The sequence below is a fragment of the Melanaphis sacchari genome, unplaced genomic scaffold (genome assembly GCF_002803265.2).
Source record: "Melanaphis sacchari strain LSU unplaced genomic scaffold, SCAv2.0 Contig2_pilon_pilon, whole genome shotgun sequence".
Classification (NCBI taxonomy): domain Eukaryota; kingdom Metazoa; phylum Arthropoda; class Insecta; order Hemiptera; family Aphididae; genus Melanaphis; species Melanaphis sacchari.
This window is the reverse complement of record NW_020271173.1, coordinates 7,722,766-7,745,539: the sequence shown is the minus strand read 5'-3', so window position 1 is coordinate 7,745,539 and position 22,774 is coordinate 7,722,766. Positions and strand designations below refer to the sequence as shown.

Below are 22,774 nucleotides of genomic sequence, written 5' to 3'. Positions count from 1 at the left end.
TTTTGAGGAGTATCTTCTTTTTGAGGAGTATCTTCTTTTTGAGGAGTTTCTTCTTTTATACGAGTGTCTTCTTTCTTAGGAGTGTATACTTTTTTAGTAGTAGCTTCTTTTTTAACAATGTCTTCTATTGCGGTGGTGTTTTCTTTTTTAACATTATCTTTTTCTTTATTTTCCTTAGTTGGTTTGTCAATAATTTTATTTTCTTTAGTTGGTTTGTTAATAACTTTATTTTCTTCAATTGATTTACCTGATTCTATTACTTCAGTTGTTTCAGTTACTACAGTTGTATCAACTGATTTTGTTGCATCAGTTTCTTCAATTTTAGGAGTAATTATTTTAGGAGGCCGGCCTAATTAGAAAAAAAAAAATCTGATAAATGCTCAGGACAAAGTAATTATTTAGTTAAAAATAAATTGCCTCGCTTTTTTGGTTTTGTTTCTGTTGGCGATGGAACATTGACTATTTGATTTAATTCAGATGAAATTTCTGAATATTTCCGTTTTTTCCCTTTTATTGGAGGTGTTACAACATTTCGTACTGTTTCTTCTTTAACTATAGTGATAGAACGTTTTGCTCCACTTTTTTTTGAACTTGAACTATACATGAAATATGTAAAAATTGGAATTTTTAATAACTAATAGTAATTAATAATTAATTTCTTACTGTATTTCTTTTAATGAAGCCATTTTGTTCATATTGACAGTATTGACAGTCAATACTCGATTGTCGTCTACCCATTCTTCCCATTTACTGTTCCAGCCCTTGTAATGAACAAAATATTGTGCTTTACCATCATTAGCCTTCCTCCTTTTTAAACATTTTGCTTCATATAACATTGGTCCATGATAACATAGTAAGCTATCACCTATTAAAAAAATAATTATTAATTTATTTAAATCAATAAAAACCAGTTTGTATTTAAAATAGTTTGAACTAAACAAAAGGTATATATCATAATTCAACTACTTTAGTCTTTAAGATTTTAAAAACATATTCAATTATTTTAAACATTTAACAATTCAAATAAACATTACTAAAGAATTAACAAGAAAAAAATTATAAATATACATAAATAATAGTAATAATAATAATTAAGTATGTCTTTTGTTTCAAATTTCATAGTACTATTATTAACATTGTAAACTTGCACAAACAATATAAAAAAAATATTATAAATTATACTCTGTATTGTACTGTTATCAAATTAATAATTATACTGTTTATCATTTATAGCTTATGTTAATACACATAATTGTATGTAATATAATATATATTAAGTTTATAAAAATAAATTAAATATTGAAATTATTTTTTAATCAATACTTCATTCAAGTATAAATAAATTGCACTCAAAATATTGGTAACAGTGTGTATTGCCTATATCAGTATTTCCCAATTTTTTGTAACAATACAGTACTATAAATTATAATACATATTTAATATATATAGTTGCACATCATACAAAATTATGATCAATAAAAATACATTGTGTCAATCAACTAATAAAAAATAAATGATAATACTATATATATATATAATATATATGTTTATACGATGGTAACATGAAATAAATAATAATTATGAAACTAGTCCCATTAATTTTATATTTAACACGTTTGCTATGTATCATATATGCAATATTATAAGGTCTACAGCTTAAAAAATGTAGTAATTATCTTTCACTAGAAAAATCAAGCATATTTAGTGCTTACTTAAGTGGCAGACTATGCAGGTGGGATATTTTTATTAAAATTAATAAAGCAGTGGGTTAAGCACAGGGTACGTAAAGTATAAAAATACATATTTTCATCAACTTACTTTCTGCGAATCGATAGTTATCTGCAGCCATTATTTGCTAAACTAATAAGTAACAACTATGTATAATTATTTAAGGTTTTAATAATCTGTAAAACATTAAAACAATAAAGAAGATGTAGAAATAGAGATTTCTGTATTGTTTATATACTTTATATTTGTTATCACTGAAATTAAATTCAGCATCATAATATTTATGAGTGATAACACTGAAAACTGATAACTGATAAGTTCGATTTAGCAATTTAGATAAAATATTAAAATGGTAATTGGTATTTGTAACTTGATATAAAATAGTACGCATGTCACATAGACTACGGCTTTAATAGACATTAAACATTAAACAATTTAAATGGCTATAGATAATTGATAATTGTGACTTGAGAATCTCAAGTTGAGATTACAGTTTTAAGCTTGTCCGCTGATGTATGTTAGCTGTTGGGTATTAATGGTTACATAAAAGTATGTTACTTTGTTAGGGTGTATATAATTTTATTGTAGGTATCTAAGTTCTGTGTTCTTTAGTGTTCATATAGTCACAATATAGTTAAGGTAGGTAATAAACAAAATGACTGGTTTAAGATGAATTACCTATAGAATCATTTTATTTTTTTGTATTTAAGTAATATTTTTCGTGAGGATTTGAAACTTCTATGCATGTAATTATATTTTTTTTTACAAAATTATATTATATATAAATTTAGATTAGTTTTATAATATTGCCTATTTGCAATTATTAATAACTTACTTAAATAAATATAATAATTGGCTGTCATACCATTCCCGTCAAGAATCGTATTTCGTATTCTTTGATTTATCATTGAATTAAAATTGAATACATTCATTACAGTAAACTACTGAATGATAAGTTACATTCAACTACATTGTTGTGGAGATACCGTTTACAGTTGGTGTGAGACGTGAGTAACTCAACCTGTCGTACTAGGTAGGTATGTAGTTAAAAAGAATGGAACGAAATGTCGAAATAACTATCTACTTAATATTTACAAATTTGATTGATTTATTTATATTTTTAAAACAACACTATAGTGTTTTAAAGCTAAATAATATTTCAGAAACAGAAAATTAATATTATAAAAATCTTATACTTAACATAATTATAGTAAGTAATAATAGGTTTGTATGTATAAATAAAATATTGTTTTTTTTTTTAATTCAAAAACAAAATAATATTTGTTTATAAATCACAATACGCATTTCCAATTTTTGTTAATATACATTTACAAATACATGCCATTAATTAAAAAGTCTGCGTCATGAGCGTATGATTGTTTGCTTCCTTTTCGATGACGATTACGCACCACTCTTAATCGACAACCAATCACAATTATCATTATACTTGATGCAATAATACCTAAAAGAATTGATGAACGTTAGGAAAAAAATATATAAACTGATAGTCGATAGATAATAGTAATAATTAATAAAAAGGTAATATAAATTGTAGGTTTATCTTTGTATGATTTTTTTGTTATTAATCTATGATTTAAATAATTTATAATTTTAAAACTTTGGTAAATAAATACTTAATAATTAGTTAAGCTGTAATGAAATTGTCGGTTTTTAGTTTTTACAGCTTACTATGTTGAAATTATATAAATGTTTGTGTATAACCTTTAAGCTTTTTAATAATATATTATTATAGTTACCCAGAACAAGAGAAATGAAAGCTCCATTTGGCATTATCGCATATCCATCATCGCTACTTTCAAAATATACTTCATGGATATTAGAATCCTCTGTCGGAGGCTGAACTAGTTTTCGATGCAAATGAGAATCTAAAGTAATAAAATCATATAACTGAATTAAGACTGTACGCAGTTTGGATTAAGTATATTTTCATAATAAATATTTTGCAAATTATGTTAAATTAACCTGTTGTTGTTGATTGAGTAGAAGTTTCATTGACATTAAGTTTTTGAATTACTGGTTTTTCGGTTATTAATATTTCAGATTTTTTAACTTCTAATTGAATTGGCCTCTGATAATCAGAACCCTAAAATTATCAAAGTTATATTATTTTAATTTGTCAATTATAAAAAAAAGATAGTTACGGTTATATGAATATATTTAAACTCACTAGTTGAGGGATATTTGGCTGATCCACGCCTAACATAACCTTAGGTCTCAGTTCTTCGTAGAAATAATCTGGATTGTTTTGATTTTGATAGTTAGTTTTATCACCTACATTCAAAATATTATTTTTAATACCTACTGCAAACATCATCTTGATTTTTTTATATATTTAATAAATTACCTGTGTTAAAATGACGGAATTCATGATTCATCCCCGATTCAATTTTATACACTCTAATCGGCATACTAAAATAGAATTTATAGAAATTATTTAAAATCCTATTTTAAAATTATATAGCTACATTAAATTTTCATAAAATATTAGTATTAGTATTTTTGTACATGGTAACATTTTTTTTTTTTTTTAATTGTTATTATTGTTATTAATAAATCATTTTTTACTCGGTCAAAAAGCTTTAAAAATTAATAGAAGTTTCTTCATAAGTTTTTCATTTACCAATAAAAAATTTCAAAAATGCATAGTTGCAATATTTTTTTATAAATGTTAAAAGTTAAAATTTAGATGAAATTCGTTGAAATCAGGAAACTTGACAAATTAATAAGTAATTAGAATTCATAAAAATTTTCTTTTACTATCTAAGATTTTAAAATGTTGTTTAAAATTTCTCATAGGCTTTTTGCTTATAATATTATCTTCACACCTATTTTTTTCTTTAATTGGTTTTTTTTATTTTGTTTTAATTAAAAAAAAAAAAACTTCATAGATACTTCATTTTTTCATAAAATGATTTTTTAATATCATTTTCTACTCCAATAATTTTTTAAATATTTTAAAAAGAGTAAAAATATTTATTTTTATATTATAGAAAATTTTTATATTTTTTTTTACCTTTTTTTAATAATTGTCAGTAAATGGTTTATGACTCGATTGAACAGTTTAAAAAGTTATGAGTTTCACATAAGTTATAAATTTATACAATTATTAAAAATATAATGGTACAATTTTTTTATGTGCGCTTGAAGTTAACAAAATTCGTAAATTTGCAAATAATTTTATAATTACAAATTTATAAAAATATAAAATAAAAATTTTTATAGCTAAAGATAGACAATTGAATACAAGGTTTTTCTTAAGTAGAATATATATACTGTAATCAAAAATTTCAAATCATAAATAGCCATATATAGGTAAATATAATTTTTTTTTAATGGATATTTTAAATTCAAGATAGGACAAAATTGAATATTTAAACAAAAAATAATGATTTTAGTTCTTTTGTTGTAATTTAAAAATAATATTCATTAGAAGTTAAAATTTTTAACGATTATTATTATAGCTTTTACACCAATGACTTTTTAAAATGCATTTTTTTCAGCAAAAATTAATTTGTCCTATAGTATTCCTTGTAGTAAAATTAACTACTTTAATAATCTATAAACTAACAGATCGTCTCTACTTTGAATCGTTTTTCGTATACAACAATATATCATTGAATCCAAATTTAATACAATAATCCACTCGACATCTACTATACAATAGATTGGTACCCACGTGCCCACATTTTTTCTTTTTTTAATCTTACTTATTTTGTTGCCGATTATAGTCTGGTAAAATTCCTCCATTAACATGTGTGAATATTCGATTATTCCCTGTAAAATTAATTAAAATAAATATTTTATTAAATTAATTTATATATATATATATATATCAAACCATAATTTTGGTGAACTACATCTTGACCTGTCCATTTGAGCCCTTCACCTTCCCTTCCATATTGAGAAGACGCCAAATTACTGCCATAAGCAGGTTTATCTGCTTTTACATTATTATAGTTTATATTGGAACCTTAAAGAAAAATTATATAAATTTTGTTGGAGAATATGTTTTTATATTTCTAACTAACTAAATATCGGTTGTTGATTCTTCCATTGGTATTGTTGAATTGGTTGATTTACTTGCTGTCCTGTTATATCCATTGGTTTGTTCGGAATTGGTAATGTTTGTATGTAACTATTTCCTTGTGTTAATCCATAATTTACATCTTTTATAAGTACTTGTTTACCTGTTTTTGTATAAACATACAACTCTTATGTTTAATTTTAAATCCATAATACTTCTACAATTAACTATGGATTCAATAATTTTACTTGGAGTGGTCGGACAAGCTAGTTCAAGTGCTTCATCACTACCATCACTGCATTGAGGTATTCCATCACAAGCATTGTAGATCGCAATACATTCACTAGATGTTTTACATTCAAATTGATATCTACTACACCGGGGTGTTCCTTTAATATAATTAAAAAAATAATTTTAAGTTATCGATTCAAAGCATAATTTTTATTTGTTTTTAATCCTATTAAAAAATGAATGACGTATTTTACTTTCAGAATGTTTGTCTTGTGGAATAGTTATTTCTGTTTCTTTATTGATATTAGAGATTGGTATAGCAGTTGTCGAAGGTGTTGTAAATGAATTTATTTTCCTAAATAATGAAAAATAAAAATTATGTTAGATGTTTTTGAAATTAATATTTCTTATGTAATAGGTCAAAAACTCGTGTTATGTTTATGAATAAATATATACATGCGTACATTATTCTACTATAATTTATTGTCATTTGAAAATAAATTATTAACAACTTACAATAAGTACACCTATATATGATATAACCGACGTAGATATCGGAATAATATTATAATTTATATTATCAAATTCGTAACAAAATTGTACAACGGTATAATTTTATAGAAATCAAGTGTTTTATTAATATACACCGACAAATCAAATAATGAATATTATTATTCATTAATATAATTTCAAAGATTAATTTTCATTTTCACACCGTAATGATACAATTTATACATACCAACTTACTTATTGGTCAAAATCCATCAAAATGGAAAATAAAAGATGTATAAAAAAAAAATAAAAAAAAATATATAAAATGTTATTAATAGTCAATTAAAACTTTGGTTTATCATAATTTCTAATAAGAGACTATAAACATACGAATTGGTATCTTATAACTTCCTTTTTATATTTACTTACTTAAGTTGAATGAGTTCATGTTCATGTTCAATTTGCGTAAGCTTAATCTGATTTTCCAATTCTGCTGCATGTCTGGACAACATTAATGCACTGCTATAGTTTTTATGATTGGTAAATTTGCATTTAAAATCATCTGATGGTCCACATTCAAACAGGTAACATGTCCCAGGTGACTAAACAAAATCGAAATTCAAATCATAAATTTAACTATAAAATGTTGTTTAATCTTTAAGGTAAAATAAAATGAGCATTTTAGCTTTTTTGATAAAAGGAGTGCTCCCTTCTTCAAATGTACATATTAATATCTATTTGTATATGATCATTGATCATTTAGTACATTTTGTATAATATATTAAAATAAGATATAATCACTTTTGTACATAGAACATAGATATTATCTAATAGTAAGCATAGAGTTAATTTTTCGGAATTGAAAAGTAAAAACGATTAATTATAAATTAACGTTTTATTAAAATTGTTCAAGAATTAAGAGTATGGTGGTAGTTAGTACATACAAATATACAATGAGTAATAACGAGTATATTGTTATGTGATAATATTACATATTAATTAATTCATACTAAGAATATTATTTATCTTTGGCAGTTTTAGTATATTATCATCTATAAACACTTAACTTGCAATTAATTAATGGCATTTATTTACTAAACATACTGTACAAATTAAAAATAAATATCATCTTCTCAATATTTAAACTTTGTTAACAACAAATTTGGATATTTACATACGTATAAACCACATTAGCCAATAAGCACTTGCTTACGGTGGAAAATTTATATCTATAATCTGTTTATGTATACCACCTACTTGTAGATTGAAAAAATAATTTACAATTTATTTCAAAATTAGGTATACCGTATACATTAGATGTTATATCGTATTTTGATCGTAACTGACAGTTCCGAGATAATATAAATCCCTTCCAATCTCCAAAAATAAATTTAAATTTAATTTAAAAATAATGACAAAATAATTTGACTAGTATAGGTATTACATTTTTATTCGGTGTAAAAATTCAACTGGTGTTTAATTTTTTTAAATAAAAGTCTGATTTTGATAAATTTTTATATCTATAAGGAATAATACTACAGGCAACTTCAATAAACCTTGCAAAGCTACTGGGTACTCGATACTCGTTGCATAAATCCGAGACAGTCCCTTTTTGCAACGGGGGACGTCTAGTGGCCAGTGGGTCACATTAGCATGATAGTGGTAAACTGTGTTAACCCATAAACTGTGGCTGCAATTCGTGACGTGATAATATGTATATATAATATAAACTAGGTATCACATATTCTAACTCATAATATTATTCGTTAACAAATGATGAATAATTTTATTGTTTTACTTTTTCTTCGAACACGAATACGTCACATCGGGACGTCTGACAGCACAGTTCTAGGCATCCGGCACGGTCGTGCTGTTCCACCGAGTCTATGAACTTTGCGCCCAGCTTTTTTGAGTCTTCCGTCCGGATAATCTTATCGTCGTGCACTTCGAACCTGTTCGCGCATCCGAACGGGTCGACGGTTACGGCCATCCCTGCGCATACCAGCGCACAGATAAACAGAAACCCGACAGGTATCATCCTATCTCGATTAAACAAAATTCGGCGTATGTCGCACCGTAGATTGTTGTGTAATATTGTTATAATATATATTATGTTGTGTGCACGCACGACGTGCGTGAGCGTGGGTGGTGCGCCGCGAATAACACTGCCGTCGCCGTCACTACGTCTTCGCACTGCTTCTGTTGCCGATAGGTGGCGGACGACTCGATCGATATACACGCCATTATGTACTCGACCTAATACCTATATACTGGCTGTACTTACAAAAATAATATATATATTTATATATGCAACGAATAACGGCACAATTATAAGTATTAGAAATACGAGATAATTATATTGTTTTCATCCCATTTTTATGCATGCAGTTGTTTAAATTTTGATTATTTTTATTTTTTTTTTTGGAAATTTTTGAAAACTAGAAATTGAATAAATAATGTATAATTCATAAACATATCAATGGGGGTGAACGGGGTTAAACAATCGACCAAAATTTACACACATAGCCTAATAATAATAGTTGCAGAAACAGAATATACAATCAAATTTTTTGTATATCGCAATAATAAAAATAAAATAAGTTAGTACCAACAAAATTACCGACTGGCATAAGTATTAAGTTTTATTGCAATAGATAATATAGTGAGTAATTGGTTTTTATTATAACTATGTAGGTATGAAGAATACATAATTATTTAAATATTTAAAAATTGAACTTTTCAAGTGTATGCATGTATAATCTATCCTATTATTTATTAAATAATTTTAACAAAAAAAATAAATTCCGATGTTTTCTTTAAATTCTTAAAGTAGAAACGTATAAGAATTACAAAATATCATTATGTTTAATGAGTGCATTATGTCTATACTCTATAGTGCAGTACTGCAAAAGCTAAACGTTTGCAGAATTCTACATTTGCTACCCATCCAAAAGCATTAAAGCATCTAAAAGTATACCGATATTACAAAAACAACGTTTATATTGGTAGGTAACTTAAAAACATCATTTAAATAAAATGTAAATAAAAGTTATTTATTATTTACGATATATTATAAATATGAATTTACTAAACACTATATATACATATAATTTGTTCTTGCAAATATGATTTACAGTATACAAAACAAGATACACCTATATTGACTTTTTGTAAATTTAGGTACGCTCAAACAAAATACACCGAGTGATTGTATCGTATTTTATATTTGTTATTTTTTTCCTTGATGAAGTAAGGCAATACATCTTATATATTAGATATGGATAGTTTATAGTTTTATATAGATTTTTATTAGTATAATATTGTTATTATTATTGTTGATGCTATTTAATCGATATAAGAATAATTTATAAACAGAAACTTTTTATACAATTTTTCAGTGACTCATAACAGGTAAAAATGTAAATTTTATTAAGATAATACTATTAGAAATATTTTATAAATATTTAAGAGTCTCTACGGTTATATTCATTGTTAAATGAAATAAAACGAAATTGTTTTAGTTTTAATCGATAATACCTAATAATACCTTGATATATTAACTCTTAAATTATTTAAATCCTATTAATATATATTATAAGTATACATATTATTTATATATTTATTATATTATTGCTTAGGTGGAATGCTGGAAACTCCAAAAATGGTTAGGCAATAATATAGTGATTAATTATTATTAAACTTATAATAGTATTAAAATTAATTTATTTTTAAAAATTTAAAAATCACGTTGCTTATATTATATTTATTATTTATTACAAATTAAAAATATTGTAAATAATTAAATAAACTTACTACTTAGAATATCTAGTGTAAAACTAGATTACATATTAAAAAAAAAAAAACATCTTTTTTTTATATTATCACAAAATTGTTATAGAAAAATATTAAAAAAAAACTATTTTTATCATTTTAATAATTACTGACGAGGAACAGTTATTAGATTCACGACAAGTACCTATGTGTCATTTGGCAAATAACAATTTTTGTGTCACCAATTGTACAAAGTACAATACTACAAGAAATTTCAAAGCATTTGTAAATTCAATTTGCAATTTACTTAAGCATACTTTTTTTTAATACTATATATTCACTGTTATTACGTAAAATCAAATTACTTAAACGATAAATTAATACTGAATGACGTTTTATAAAGATTTAAATAAAAAACATATATTTCTATATAATTATTACGTTTTGTTTACGTGCATAATTTATTAATGTAAACGTTTATTATAAAATCTATAATGTCTAAAATTATATGCATAAACTATAAGTAATAGGTACCTACAAAATAATTATAAACTTATAAGATAGTTCAGTTGGCTTTGACTTATAATCTAAAATATTAAAATACAATTATTGATTTGGCTTTGTTTTGATTAATAAAATAATATTATTGTCAATTATTATACACCACAGCGATGACACGGCATATTGTGTAGGCAATTTAACTACAACTTTATTGTCAATTTATTTTTACAGAATCACTGTGAGTTCTTAAAATAAGTAATAACCAAACAATTTCACCAAAATCCAACAGCATTGGGAATATTTTTAATACTTACTAATTAGAACTTATTTTCCACATTATGCCCATTTTGTCATGTTGAATTCTCCTTTTCTCAGTTTGGGTATTCAATTATTATGTAAGTTTGTGGTTTCTGATATACAGACTTACTCGTTGGACAGTCCATGAAAAAATAGTATTACATTTTATATTAGATTATTATTAGTTTTTCTGATAGAGTTATTAGGCATTTAATAGCTTGGAAGTAATTCGATACTTTTGTAATATTTAGTAAGAGTACCTACAAAAATGATGAATTTTTATTTTCGATAAATTACCATAATATTCATATTATGATTTACGATACGATTTGTCAACCCAATTTTGGCGGTATATATTTGTTATATCATCCAAAAATGCATGTTTATGTATTGTAAGATGTGTGATAATTTTTATTTCTTCATTTTGTAAAGTATAACCTTTCTTTACTACATCATTTATTCGTCCGTTTAGTTTTTCCTGACGCATAGAATTCCACACATAATTTTGTAGTGCAATTAACCTTATTTACCACATATAGGTGTGAGGTATATAAACACAATTGTACCTACTGTTCATCACTTCTATTAATAACACAATCGATTAATTTCTTTACGAGTGAAATTTTATAAAAAAATTCTTATTCTAATGGTTATATATTTTACATATTTTTTTTTTAGTAAAAAATATATAAAATGTTTAAATCTTATAGCTACGGTTTGAAAATTAGTATAATATTCCTCTTAAATAATACCTATATAAGTACTAAAAAAAATATAAATAGACAATTATTTTCTTGGACATTTTAATTTTATATTTTAACGGAATTTCTTATTTAAACAATGAATAACGATGTTAATTATAAATCAAAAATATAATTTATGTCTTAAATCTTTCACATTACATTACATTATTATAAATTTTACAATACGTAATGACATTTTAAATTTATTTTAACATATTTTTTATTTAAATTAAGTAAAACTATTTTTTTCTGTACATGATATTTACAGAAACATAATATTAAATTTTGAGTTGTATAAATTAATAAAATATGGTATAAAAATGTAATATAATAGTATAATACTTAAATATGAATGATATAATAAATGCAATATTTTCGTAAAAAATTATATCAACCTACTGCATAATACTACGAATAGTAAAATAAATTACTTAAATAGCTTTACAAAAAAAATATATCATAACATAAACTTAGTGATATAGGCTGAAATTCGACAGTCTTCGTTCAGAATTTTCCGTATTCAGTAATATATTATTGAATTATTTGAATTCAAATTTAACACTCTCACAATAGTGATCCACTTACTCGATAATATACAGCAGATTGGTATACCTACATTCCCACCTTTTTTTAATACAATTTTTGTTTTGCCTCACCATTTTTTTTTTTTTTTGTAATACATTCCACTAACTGTTTTTTAAAACATTTCGATTTACTCAGATGTGAGGTGTTATGTACTCGTGTTGAGTGTTATGTTTCCGATTTGCGTATCCATAAACACTAAACATGCAACTGCACTATTTGTTATACTCCATTTTGTTATAGAGCTGTATGAAGTTTATTATTTATCAGTTATTGCGGTAATCCGTCTAGACAGCCAATTTTAGTGAGCGTCTGCAAATATGCAGATATGTGATAAATGATAATACTGTTAAAAGTATCAATTTATAATCGTTTATAAATGAAAAATAGTCAGGCCCGAACTGGGAGGATACCGGCATACTATCGCAGTAGGCGGTGGCCATGCATAGATACAATAATATAAAAAAGACCTTTTTTTTGCTCATTAATTGTTTAAAAAATGTCAAGTATTTTATGACAAATTTGAGGCGTGCAGCCTACTATGCTGTAGAATAGTAGCACAGTGGCCCAGTCAAGGCCTGAGAATAGTATAATATATTAATATAATATTATATACCTAGGTTCGACTGCTTCACAAACTACAACTAAGTTGTCATGTCATGTCGTGTCGTGTGTTTGTTTCTTAGCAAGTTATGATTAGTGAACTATTCCATGATCACAAGAATTTATGACAGTAAATCAGTATTCAGTTAAAGGCACACGACACGACAGATGACAGCTGTGAACCAGGGTTAATACAAAAAACTATACTATGTTATAGTTATAAGATCATAATCACAGTACCTAGGTACTGGTAGACTTTGTTAATTGAGTATATTTTTCCCCTAGATCAACCTGCTCCGATAGAAAATCATAAAGACAAGGTCTAACAGATCACGTAGGTCATAACACGAGTATGTTGCTCCCTACAACTCGGTGCCAAAAACTCAAGGTCCTATATGGATCTTTTGTAACATTGCCACATTGCCAATTAAAGTACCATTACTTGCTCTGGTGTCTGAGTCTCCGAAGATCCTGTCGTTGGATGAGTATACGATGTTAAATTTTACACGTATTACGTAGGTACCTACTAATTAAACTTAACAAATTTCAATAAAATATATTTTTTTTTTAATTTGACTAGAGTCGTGCCGAGCGTAGTAAAATTAATTTTAACCCATGATTAATTTCAAACTTCGATTTTACACGATTCTCTGTAACTATTAAACTAGTGATGCTCATGAGCGGAAAGTTTAGAGGGCTTTGTCCTAAACGGCTTATTTTGGAATTTAATTTTCTGGGATTTTAGGCCCTTTTACGGCTCTTACGGCTGTTATTATTAAATTCTAGTTACGCTAACGGACGAATGGCGACGAAAATGGTGCTGAATAATTATAGATATAATAATGATGATGAAATCACGGTCGAGTTCTATTGTTAGATCATATATTATGGGTATTACTGTATTATATGGGTACTTATATAATATAAGAATATAACCGTGATTCGTAAGGTAAAATATTAAAATATCAGTCTTTAGCAGCTGATTACAGCCGGCGGTGGCGACACTGTAGAGTCTGTTGCTTTCGTCTGAGACAGCCTGTACTTTCTAGGGTCGATGTTTTTATTTTTTTTATTCATTATTGCTGGGTTTGTGTTTTTTTTTTTATGTAGCTGCTGCCTGTTACTGTTATGTAAATCATTATCGTTTCAAAGACGCTTTTAATGTGAAAAAAAGCTCGGTCGGTTATACATCAATAACGAATCACATTCCAACGGGATTGTAGATGCGTTTTTCGAGTTCGATTGGTGTTTTCATCTGTTTGGTGTTGTGTGTGAAAAACTAAATTCGTAATATTAAAAGTAAAAAGTGACACGTTCGTTGGTTCAATAAGTATGTATTTTGTTGGCAATCTGGAATGGCTGAAATGATTTTTATTTTTAACTTTTCATGATCTAAGTTTTAATGTTATTGTAATTAAAAAAAAATATATATATATACATATATATATATAATTAAAAAAATCACGTACTTTGTTAAGAGCGTGCACGTAGAATGTTAAGTTATCCGATCCGTCGAGCTGAACGCGAGCCGTTTCCGTCCGATAATAGTATAATGTTTGCGCGACACTATTACATTGTGCCTTCGATCGGCGCGTATCGCCGGGAACCGTTCATCAAATTAAAATCCATTTGCTGTTCAGTCGTCGCGAATCTAGTGGAAATTTTGCTTCCTGAAGCGTACGGGTAGCTTCTCATTAATTCTCAATTGTATACGTTTGACATGTTCAATGATGTTACTGAAAGTATTTTTCAAAACTCAATTGCATATGTAATGCCGCTTGTAGTATATACCTATATTTAAGCTTTAGCAAATCGTTTTGCTAACTTGTATCCAATCAATATATCTTAAAATGTATTAATTATCCATTTGCTTCTTTCATACCATTTCTTGGATAATCACCCTTACATAGTGTTATAAACATAATGAAATTGATTATTTATAATCTTTTGCAGAAATCAGTTTAATTTTCTGTTACCTGTATTCTTACTGTTTTAAGATTTATGTCCAATTGTAATTTAGTATATATTCCTTGAACTCTTATCATTTTCAATAATTTATGTGATTCTTTTTTAAATTTTTAATTCAATTGACTATAATGACATTTTAGAAAAATACTCATACTCATACAATCAATCCATATTTTTCATGTTAAATATCTATTGCTTGAATTTATTACTAGAAATCATGAAAACATTTTTTTGTTACACTCATCTTAAAATTGTATTATTACTGTAGAACTGAAATATTTTAAATATTGAGTTTCTCAAAAGTACTAGTTATATAATATGTATAAACATTATCCTATTATATGAAAGTCCAATGTATTCCTTTCGTTCGGTGTTTTCATTTATGAGTTGCAACTCATCACCTGGCATATATGAATTCAAGTAATTCTGACAGCTTGGCTAATGGTATGAAGTACGTCAAAAATTGTTCAATTACATTTAATCATTATTTAATGGCCATGTTGTGTTACATGTGATAATATATTGATAATATTTACTTATTATTTTTAATGTTTTATAATATTGTATCATGTAATGTTTTTTAGGATTGAACATGTCTAGAAATGAAAGGCATAGAAGTGATAAGAGAGCTTCATCAAGTCGTGCCAGATCTAAAGGTATTTTATAATTCATAGACTTTGAAATTTAAATACTTAACAATTGTGTGTTATTATTAACTATAGAATCACCCAGAAGAGAACTAGAAAATGTTGTTAAGAGAGCTCGAAAAGATAGAGATCAAAGTCAATATTGGATTAACAAAGTCTTAGAAGCTGAAGAAAAAGATCCAAACAGGTATATTAAATTGTTTAACGTTATCTATTTATTATATGTTGTTAAATTATAATTTATAAGATTAATGATACATTCAAATTTCAATATTAGTAGTTAAATGTATATGTTCAGTTTATATTTAATATATAATAATATAATATAATATTAAACATTTATACATAGTTAACAAAAAAGTAAAATAAGTTAACTATTAAGTATTTTATTTTAGACAAAATATAGATATATATTTAATATTTAACAATGAATTTCTTGATAATTTTATACTTAATATTATAAAATATAGTCAACTAGAGTTTTTTTTTATACCTTTATTAAGTGCTTTATTTCTAAGAAATTATTTAACTTAATTTTCTTTTTTTGGTTAATTTTATGTTATTGATTTTAAATCTAATTGATATAATAAAATTATTCTCAATATATGAGTACATTTGAAACCTTTTAAAATTAATTTTCATTATATTTATGTCATATGTATTGTACATCAACAAAAATATCTAAGTTGTTAATCATTGCTATTCAATTTTTTCTTGTTCCTTTAAAAATTATAGCAAATGAGTTATTAATAAAACAATTTAAATTGTAGCAAAAAATAAATATGGTATATTTTATAGAAATATTAAAGTTTATTAATTTTAAAATGGTCAAAAAGATTTATCAGTACAACAATATTTAGTATTGTAGTAGTCATAAAATATATGTTTTTATTATTAAAATAGTATTATGGGAGGTGTTTTATTTTTTTAAATTTTAGCAAGCATTTTATATTATATATATACATATGCAAATAACTTATTTAAATATAATTTTTTTTTTATAGATGGAAACATTCTGGTTTTAAAGAAATGTATAGTGATCGAAGATCTAGGTCAATCAGTAGGCGTTCATCTAGTAGCTTTTCTTCTAGTTGTTCTCGTACGTCAATACGTAGATCTCCTTCCCATAAGCGACGTAAACCACTTTCACGATCTCCCGATTTAAGAAGATCACGCCGATCATTATCACCTAGAAGGGGATCTCCATTAAGTAGACGCCGTTCACCATACCGAACGAGAAAATCTCCTTTAACTTTACATTCTAGAAGAAGACGTAGATCTACTTCAGAGTCACCAACAGCCAATGGTTCACGTATTAGGCGGTCTAGATCATTAAGTAGGAGACGCAGATCTCCTTTACTTGGTCGTAATCGTAGAATAGGAATAACTTCGCCACCCCCTAAAAGAAGAAGGGCTAAAAAACATGGTCTTAAACGTATTCGAACATCATCAGCTGAGGAGGTATATTTTTAATTTTGTAAGAAAAATTTTTTATGGTTATATAATTATTAATTAATATTTTAGGCACGTTCATCAAGTGTTAGTTCATGTTCAGATTCTCATTGTTCGGTGTGTGAAGCTAGACTACCTGCTGCTAGACGTGAACCACCACCAGAACCATTAGCTAGGCCAAAATCTCCAAAAATGTCCAGACCTGTTATTCCTATACATGAACGTTCTAGGTAATTAATTAATTTTATATTTTTTTGACTTTTTAATATATATTTTTTTTTATTTTAGATCAAGATCATTTTCAGTGCCAAGGTACACACCTGTAGTAGAAGTAAGTTCTACTACTGGATTACCTAAAACTGGTCCACTTCCAGAGCCTGTAACTACTAAAACTAAACGTATCAAAAAAGTGAAATCGCACAAAAAGAAAAAATCACATAGATCAAAGTCTTCACAAATTGAAACTGTATACATAAATTAATTAAATCTTAAATTATATTTTAAAGTTTTACTTAATGTGTTAATCTTTTTAGGCTGTTTTACATCAACCAACAATAAAGGTAGAATCAATGTCTGAAGAAGAATCTAGTGTTGGTGGTTCAGATATGCCAATGAGTTCTTCTTCTGGAGGTCAATTAACATTATCTGAACGTTTTAGTAAGATGGCTCAAATGGGTCGTGCCCATGAGTTACCACAAAGGAGTCTTCGTGTAACAGCTGGTGACGATTTTAGAGTTGAAATTGGTTCACCGCCTCATCCATTTCCTACTCCGGCTTTAGGGTAAATATTTGAAATACCAATTTAATTATCAAAATTAATCATGTATTTTTATTAGGTCATTACCAGAGGGTACATCTATTGAAGATGTTAAAGGTCGTTATGCTTATTATAAAGATCAAGGGTATTTAGGTGATCTTACATTAACTGATTATGTCAAGTGGGAAGAATGGTGGTACAAATACCAAGATTGGTTAGAAGCAGAACGTGCATATGATGCTCACTTAGATAGGTATAGAGACAGGCGATATAGAGATGAACCTCCTATATTCTGACATGAAAAAAACTCCATGCGTGGTCATCAGCAATATACGGAATCTGACGATGATGTGTAATGAATTATAGTAATAACAATAATTAAAGATTATTAACAGTTAAACAAAGTTATTAATGAAAACTTGTGATCTGTGCTTAGACAAATATATTAATTGTTGAAAAATAATGACTCATGAAATATCATACTTGATACCAACAAACTTATAAATAAAGCAGCTTTCCTTATGGTGTGCTTATAAGTGTTTTTTACTATAAATATTTACCTAGATCATTAAGTAGGTAATCAAAATTGAGTTATTATAACATATGTAAATTTCTTATCATTTTTGAAAAAATTGCAGCTTTTAAGTAGTAGATTTAATTTGAGTATTGTTATTACTTATTTGTAAACTTGTAAATTACTCATACAGTGAAATTGTTATGTAAAAGTTAATGTGAGAAAAATTTAATGAGTAGATGATTTGTTTATCATGTATAACAAAATATTTGAGTCACTTACTGATCATTTTAATTATTAAGTTAAAACATATGTATGTATTTATATATTATATATATTTTCTATATTTTATTTTTAATTTTAGTGAAAACTAATACCCAGTTGAATTACTGTTGTTGTTAAATTAAATAATGTCTAATATAATATTTGAGATTAAATTTTTTTTTTTTAATTCCCAAAATATAATTTGTTTACATTGATTATTTTGTTTTATTTATTGAAATAAAATATTACATTAATAAAAATATCATGGGTTTTTTTTTAATTACACCTGTTAAAAAAAAAATCAATTGTGGGTTATAAATTATAATAATCAAGATTCAAGATTAATGAAAAAGTCAAATATCATCACTACCTGTTAATTGTATTATGTCTTGTAATCAACATGAATTACATATTATATTATACATCAAGTACATTTAGTACATTTTAAGCAAATTGGAGTTAACTATCACTATTATAGAATGTGTCGTCATAAGATAAGAAGAACATAATATAGCAAATGATTAGTATTCAATCAGTTTTTACTATTTATTTTAAAGAAACATTCAGTGAAATGGAAATAAATTTAGTTTTACTTTTGTACCTTTGTATAAATATTGTTGACTGTATTTTATATTCTATAATTATTTTTATACATTTGGACTTTTGAAGAGGTTTTCCTTAACCAGTTTATATTATATATTTACTGCTTTTAAGTATTTATACTCAAATTCTTGCATACCTACTGCATTGAAATATAATGAAAAGATAAATTATATTTTACTAAAAAAAATTTGTGGTATTCATAAATTATTGTTATATCGTCAACAATAAAAAATAATCCATATTCTATTAACATTTTTTCAAAATAAAATAGCTGAATTTTAACAATTTGAGAAATTAAATACCTAGTTAATTTTCAAATTTTTATTTTACTAGTAGGACACCTAATTATACAACATCAAGATACTTTAAAATCTTTTGTAGTATTATTTAATAATTGAATATTGTCTCGTTGAATATTGTAGTTTACTAACGAATTGAAAACATATTGATTAAACTCATCATTTCCACAAATGAGCCATAATGTTCTCAAGTTTTGTTGTTTATCGATTATTTTAGTCATACAGTCTTGTGTTATTCTTCCCTCTGTTATATTTTCATTGTACCAAAACGACTCTGAACACTGAGACCAATCGTGTTCCCTCGTCAAGTACAGGTGTACGGCACAATTCCAATAAGCCGCATAACCGGCCAACTCCTTGCGCATCAGCACCCCGTCGAGAGTCTTGCACGAGTAGTGCAGTCTCAGCAACGTCTCGCACTTATCGTCGTCTAACACCGATCCAATCAGACCCACGAAGGCGGCCACACCGGTACCGCCGGCAAACATCACTATCGAATCGTATCCGTCATACTGCACACCGCCAACGGGCCCGCGCACCGAGACGACGTCGTCCGCGGACATTTCCAACAAACGTCCGGTGAACCGTCCGCCGGGATAGGCCTTGACGAGGACGTCGAACGAGCAATCATCGTCGCCCAGGGCCACCGGCGTGTACGGCCTGCCGAGGCCGTCCGCCAGCCGGACGTTCACGTGCTGCGTGTACGCGATCGGCAGCCGGCCGACGGCCGCCGGCGTGGCCGCGAACTTGTACGCGTGCACGTCGTCGGCGAGCGGCCGGGCGGAAACGATCCTGTACGGCATGTGCTTGGTCGCCGACAGCAAGTCCCGTCGCAGCCGGTCGCCCTCGCCGGCCCCGAGCCGACGACGTCGCCAACGGGCGCACTCTCGGTCGTACACGTCGAACACGCATTCCACGCATCCGTTACCGCAGCAATCCGATTCGGACGGACGTTCCGGCGGTGGGTCGTACATGACGTGGCGTGAGCGCGAACGGGTGTCGAGTTTTAAAAAGTCGGAGCCTGCGATCACGTCACGAGACACATCATCATTGACGGTTGATGTTGATTTCTGAATATTTGACGATCGAAAATCCAATATCAAAACGGTCAAGCATCAATTATCAATTGTTATTATCATCGGTCTAAATTTCTAATCTACTTGTTGTTATCACTGAAAGCGCTATCAAAAATTAAACGAAACTCAACGAATCAATTAAAAATTAAACGTCAGGTTATTATAGGTACCTACTTACGATCGTATTATATATTTGGATAATATGCATAATATGACTATAAGAGTATATTATAATCATTATAACCAAAAAATGAAACCTCAATACTATCAGATTATCAGATTACGCGAGTTATTAGAATAATTCTATAATCCAACGTTGTATGATATTTAAATAATGACTTAACAATAGATTTAAATCCTACAAAACATATCTATCAAAACTGAATCCAAATGACGCCAGTCTATGGACCGCCACAAAAAGAATACTCAAACAAAGAGACACTATTCCTCCACTTAATGTTGGACTAGCAAAATTCGAAACAAACATTGACAAATGCAAAATTTTTGCCTAGCACTTTGAAAACTGTTCACAACCGAGGCTACTACCAAAGATATAACACAGGAAATAGACTCTACAAATATTTATTCCACAGAAACAAATAATATCCAGCCATGCAGTCCTCGGGAAATAAAACAGATTATAGACAGACTTGCAAATAAAAAAAGTCCTGGACACGACCTTATTGCCAATAAAATTCTCAAAAACCTTACCCCAAAAGTACTTGCGTTCTTAGCCAGTCTTTTAAACTCCATTTTAAGAATAGGATATTTTCCAAATACCTGGAAACAAGCAATTATCATTCCTATACACAAACCTGGGAAACCAAACAGTTTACCGAAAAGCTATAGACCAATTAGTCTGCTACCTACCCTCTCCAAATTATTAGAAAGGATAATGCTACACAGAATGAAACCATACCTAAAAATTATTCCACATCACCAATTCGGCTTCAAACCTCACCACTCCGCATGTCATCAACTTTAGCGAATCTCAGAAATAATAGTAGATGGATTTGAAAATAAAAAATATACAACCACTGCCTTTCTTGACGTCGCACAGGCCTTTGACAAGGTCTGGCACCAAGGTCTTATGTCCAAATTAACAAAACTAAAAATGCCAACCTATCTGTATAATATAATAGCCTCTTTTATCACAAATCGCACGTTTAAAGTAAGGATAGATACTGATACCTCTGAAGAACATCCAATAAAAGCAGGAGTCCCACAGGGGTTGGTCCTTGGGCCCACCTTGTTTAATATTTTTTGCTATGATATTCCAGTTCCACAAAAATGCCAATTAGCAATGTACGTAGATGATACTGTTATCTTAACACAACATAAAAATCTTGAAAATTCAATAACAGATCTACAAATTTCTTTAGATCAAATCTCAGACTGGTTTACAAGATGGAAACTCGCGAAGCTAAAATATTTAGCCTAAAAAGATATACAAATCCAACCCAATTAAAAATCAAAAATCAGCCTATACTATGGAATAATAAAGATCAATCAATTAAATATCTCGGAGTATACCTTGATGAAAAATTAACATGGAAAATGCATATAAATAAAAAATTAAACCAAACCTATACACGATTGAAAATCTTATACCCCCTGATAAATTACAGCTCAACACTTCAAATTAAATGCTCACTTCTAATATACACATCAATAATAAGACCATTAATTACATATGCATGCCCAATATGGGCAGCCGCATCCCAAACAAAAATTAAAAAATTACAAACAATACAAAATAAATTTCTCAGAATAGCTCTTAAAGCCCCATGGTTCATGCGAAACACACAACTCCATAATGACACTAGTATACCATATATAAACACATAGATAATTGAACAATTTTAAAAATTTCACACGAAACTAAAAACAATAGAAGGCGTCCTTCACTTTAAAATTGGAAAAATAACTAAAAACCGCAGACTAAAGCCACGGCTACCTCAAGACATCTTGCTACCTCCAGAATCATCTTCATCATCGGTATCATCAGAACAATGACCTAACTAAACAACTCATAATTTAAATTCATTTTACTAAAAAACTAAAATAATGTACAAATTGTATTACTCTATATATGAAATGTATGAATAATATAAATGTATAAAAAAAAAAAAAATTGTAAAAACAAACATTTTGTTGAAACAATTATAATTAATAAATGAAAAAAAAAAAATAATGACTAA

General features: G+C 27.6%; 4 protein-coding genes across 6 annotated transcripts in view; 1 reads left to right on the top strand and 3 right to left on the bottom strand.

Moving 5' to 3' along the window:
- The window catches only part of LOC112595856 (nuA4 complex subunit EAF3 homolog), a 7,173-nt gene extending 5,212 nt beyond the window's left edge, over positions 1–1,961 (bottom strand). The window contains exons 1-4 of the mRNA XM_025341237.1: positions 1,819–1,961; positions 664–865; positions 418–596; positions 14–349 (exon numbers count right to left, since the gene is read on the bottom strand). Coding sequence (XP_025197022.1) covers positions 14–349; positions 418–596; positions 664–865; positions 1,819–1,849 — 748 coding nt within the window. The 5' untranslated portion in view covers positions 1,850–1,961. The remainder of the gene's footprint in view (positions 1–13; positions 350–417; positions 597–663; positions 866–1,818) is intronic.
- Positions 1,962–3,008: 1,047 nt separating this feature from the next.
- LOC112595857 lies at positions 3,009–8,664 on the bottom strand. Its single transcript, XM_025341238.1, has 12 exons — positions 8,295–8,664; positions 6,926–7,098; positions 6,259–6,359; positions 6,022–6,162; positions 5,778–5,936; positions 5,588–5,719; positions 5,457–5,523; positions 4,094–4,158; positions 3,917–4,020; positions 3,712–3,832; positions 3,486–3,614; positions 3,009–3,190 (listed from the first exon to the last, which is right to left on the bottom strand). Exons 1-12 carry the CDS (start codon positions 8,532–8,534, stop codon positions 3,057–3,059), a joined length of 1,566 nt encoding a protein of 521 aa, XP_025197023.1. The 5' UTR covers positions 8,535–8,664; the 3' UTR covers positions 3,009–3,056.
- A 5,422-nt stretch (positions 8,665–14,086) lies between these two features.
- On the top strand, positions 14,087–18,481 carry LOC112595803 (serine/arginine repetitive matrix protein 2). Of its 3 annotated transcripts, none has more exons than XM_025341149.1 (8): positions 14,087–14,323; positions 15,546–15,617; positions 15,684–15,795; positions 16,613–17,069; positions 17,133–17,290; positions 17,349–17,526; positions 17,594–17,841; positions 17,897–18,481. In XM_025341149.1, exons 2-8 carry the CDS (start codon positions 15,554–15,556, stop codon positions 18,111–18,113), a joined length of 1,434 nt encoding a protein of 477 aa, XP_025196934.1. In that variant the 5' UTR covers positions 14,087–14,323; positions 15,546–15,553; the 3' UTR covers positions 18,114–18,481. The 3 variants fall into 3 exon arrangements, with proteins under 3 accessions (XP_025196934.1, XP_025196935.1, XP_025196936.1); XM_025341150.1 differs by lacking the exon at positions 14,087–14,323 and adding an exon at positions 14,404–14,670; XM_025341151.1 differs by lacking the exon at positions 14,087–14,323 and adding an exon at positions 14,404–14,676.
- A 993-nt stretch (positions 18,482–19,474) lies between these two features.
- LOC112595966 (NADH-cytochrome b5 reductase-like) lies at positions 19,475–20,623 on the bottom strand. Its single transcript, XM_025341386.1, has one exon. It carries the CDS (start codon positions 20,469–20,471, stop codon positions 19,554–19,556), a length of 918 nt encoding a protein of 305 aa, XP_025197171.1. The 5' UTR covers positions 20,472–20,623; the 3' UTR covers positions 19,475–19,553.
- Positions 20,624–22,774: the final 2,151 nt, after the last annotated feature.

Excerpts from the sequence above, each read along its gene's own strand:
- LOC112595857 (XM_025341238.1), bottom strand. The coding sequence starts at position 8,534 with ATGATACCTGTCGGGTTTCTGTTTATCTGTGCGCTGGTATGCGCAGGG. Across the intron at positions 5,524-5,587 it reads TGTAGTTCACCAAAATTATG|GGAATAATCGAATATTCACA; the intron begins GTTTGATATATA and ends TTAATTTTACAG. Across the intron at positions 3,615-3,711 it reads TACTCAATCAACAACAACAG|ATTCTCATTTGCATCGAAAA; the intron begins GTTAATTTAACA and ends TTATTACTTTAG.
- LOC112595803 (XM_025341149.1), top strand. The coding sequence starts at position 15,554 with ATGTCTAGAAATGAAAGGCATAGAAGTGATAAGAGAGCTTCATCAAGT. Across the intron at positions 15,796-16,612 it reads GAAGAAAAAGATCCAAACAG|ATGGAAACATTCTGGTTTTA; the intron begins GTATATTAAATT and ends TTTTTTTTATAG. Across the intron at positions 17,527-17,593 it reads AGTCTTCACAAATTGAAACT|GCTGTTTTACATCAACCAAC; the intron begins GTATACATAAAT and ends TAATCTTTTTAG.
- LOC112595966 (XM_025341386.1), bottom strand. The coding sequence starts at position 20,471 with ATGTACGACCCACCGCCGGAACGTCCGTCCGAATCGGATTGCTGCGGT.